Below are 2,250 nucleotides of genomic sequence, written 5' to 3' on the forward strand. Positions count from 1 at the left end.
TTGTGTTTGTAGGGTAGGCTTTGCCCTTCAGCCAGATGGAACTACATGTAGAGGTATAATACATTATAATAAAATCTTGACTTTATATTAAAAGTATCTTTAAATATAACTTTACAATTACATTGTGTATTGAGAAATATATTTGATTTTAATACATATTTAGGTTTTTTGACATGTTTTATTTTCTTTTAAGATGTCAGCTTTTGTACATATGATGGTATACTGCATTTGGTGAGTTCATTATTATTCTCTTTATTCTCTTAATATAATATATATATTTAATATATATATATATATATATATATATATATATTTATATACATAATTTTGGATTTATATAAAGCGCCCCACGTTGTCACAACCTCGAGGCTCAGTTTAAATGTGTTTATAATGCTACTGAAATATACGAATAAACGAGTGATGTTACCATTCCTTCAAGCAAAAGCTCCATATCAGTTGTATAAAAAGTACTTCCGTATTACCTTGCGCTTTAATAGATCACTTGATATACAGCTCAGATATTTCTGCCCAATTGGAACTGTAATAGACTGAAAAATACCTGTAGAATCGCAGCGGAAATTACAGTAAATAAACATGACCAATGAAAGTTGCTGTATGCACACTATAAACATTATAAGCAATTAGTTAGATAATAGAAACAGTTCTTAATATTACACAAGTGATATTATAATTTTATGGTACATAGCCTTTTAACAAAACAGCTCTATATAAACATGCGTTTGGTGGCAATTAAACTGTAAACCTCTTGCGAGTCTGTTGGCATATCACAGAATAAATTCCTTTAAGACCATCCCCTAGCCAGTAGAATAAAAACTTTCATACAGATATAAAAGTAGGTATATTTACATTTTCCATGTTAAAAATATTACTATACTTATTTGAATAGGCTACTGAAACCTGGTCTGATGGAAAATGTTCAGATTGTAGTTGTGTGGATGGCAGGGCAGAATGCATCGAAAGAAAGTGTCCAGTTGTAGAGTGTGCTATGGTAAGAAATGCCAAATGAAATACTAAGATAAACATCGATCTTTAACATCTCTTTTTATAGAGATTTTTACATATTCGAAGCTTGAATATCTTAATTAGAGTTGGTGCTTTATCCTTTCAACACTAAAAAATACACTAAGATATAATAGGTGGGCATACGACGTAATGAAAAAATAAAATTTGTGAAAGTTTTAATTAAAAATTACAAGAAAATTGTTTCCTTGCCAATTAAAAGATGCATGAATATTACTTTTTTGCTATATATTATAGTTTCATTATTTTATTTGTGTTATTATTTATATAATTATATATAACTTGAATTCCTGACATTTTATGTATAAATAGAAATTCATGTTTTGTTTAATTTACGTAGCATTCCTACATTAAAGCACATACAGTTATTTTTTTTTTTTAAATTTTGGATTGGAATACCCAAACGCACTCCTACTATATACCAGTAGCAGAAATGCTCAAGTCTTCCGTCTTAAAGGCAAAGTATTTCGCCTCGTAGGGCAAAGATTTTTCAATATTATAGAATAATACGTGATAAAGCAACCCTGCTTAAAACGGCTAGAATTGCTAGTGGTTTATCTTTCTGGGACCCAAAAGGGCTCATTCCTCTAAGCCTCAATGAAATCCGTCAGAAATTATCATGCTCACTGCCATACTGCTTAGGCCTAAACGTCGAGCGAATTCTGGTGCCACGCTTTATTATTTTTTAAACAGGCACATACATATTAGTATAAACTGTAAGAATTAGGATCTGTACTTACGGGACTGCTGTAATTAATAACAGAAAATATTTAATAATGTTTTTATTGTGTTTGTTTAGCATGAGCAATTATTTCATTTCCCCGGTACTTGTTGTCCTTCATGCCTGACAGGTAAGAACATTTTATAATTCTAATTAATTATAAATTTAAAAAAAAAAATATTGTTTTCGTTTTCATGTTTTGCAGACTTGTAATCAGATTCCTTTTAGGGAATTTACATTTTAAACAAGTAGTTCAAGAAGATCTAGTGGAAGAGCCCATGCTTGTATAAGGCGAAGGCCTCTAGTGTTTTAGCACAAATTACATGTTTTATCATCAGCCGGAAGGCATTTGTAGCGTGGAGGGAAACTCACCCAAATATATCGTTTTTCTAATATTAAAGATTCAAAAGTAAACAGAAAGAATTAGTCTAAATGGTCGAGAGAGCAGCTTCGCTCAGTCGGCTAATCTGGTGGTAGCCACCGTGTGT

The 2,250-nt window shown here is 30.9% G+C and overlaps 1 protein-coding gene across 1 annotated transcript in view; it reads left to right on the forward strand.

The window, feature by feature from the left end:
• Window positions 1-4: 4 nt before the first annotated feature.
• The window catches only part of LOC117101129 (BMP-binding endothelial regulator protein-like), a gene marked incomplete at its 5' end in the record, with an annotated part of 7,989 nt that continues 5,743 nt past the window's right edge, over window positions 5-2,250 (forward strand). The window contains 4 exons of the mRNA XM_033241021.1: window positions 5-53; window positions 194-231; window positions 908-1,009; window positions 1,841-1,892. Coding sequence (XP_033096912.1) covers window positions 5-53; window positions 194-231; window positions 908-1,009; window positions 1,841-1,892 — 241 coding nt within the window. The remainder of the gene's footprint in view (window positions 54-193; window positions 232-907; window positions 1,010-1,840; window positions 1,893-2,250) is intronic.

The sequence above is a fragment of the Anneissia japonica genome, unplaced genomic scaffold (assembly GCF_011630105.1).
Source record: "Anneissia japonica isolate Jap-2015-1 unplaced genomic scaffold, ASM1163010v1 scaffold288157_len95398_cov146, whole genome shotgun sequence".
NCBI classification, from domain to species: Eukaryota; Metazoa; Echinodermata; class Crinoidea; order Comatulida; family Comatulidae; genus Anneissia; species Anneissia japonica.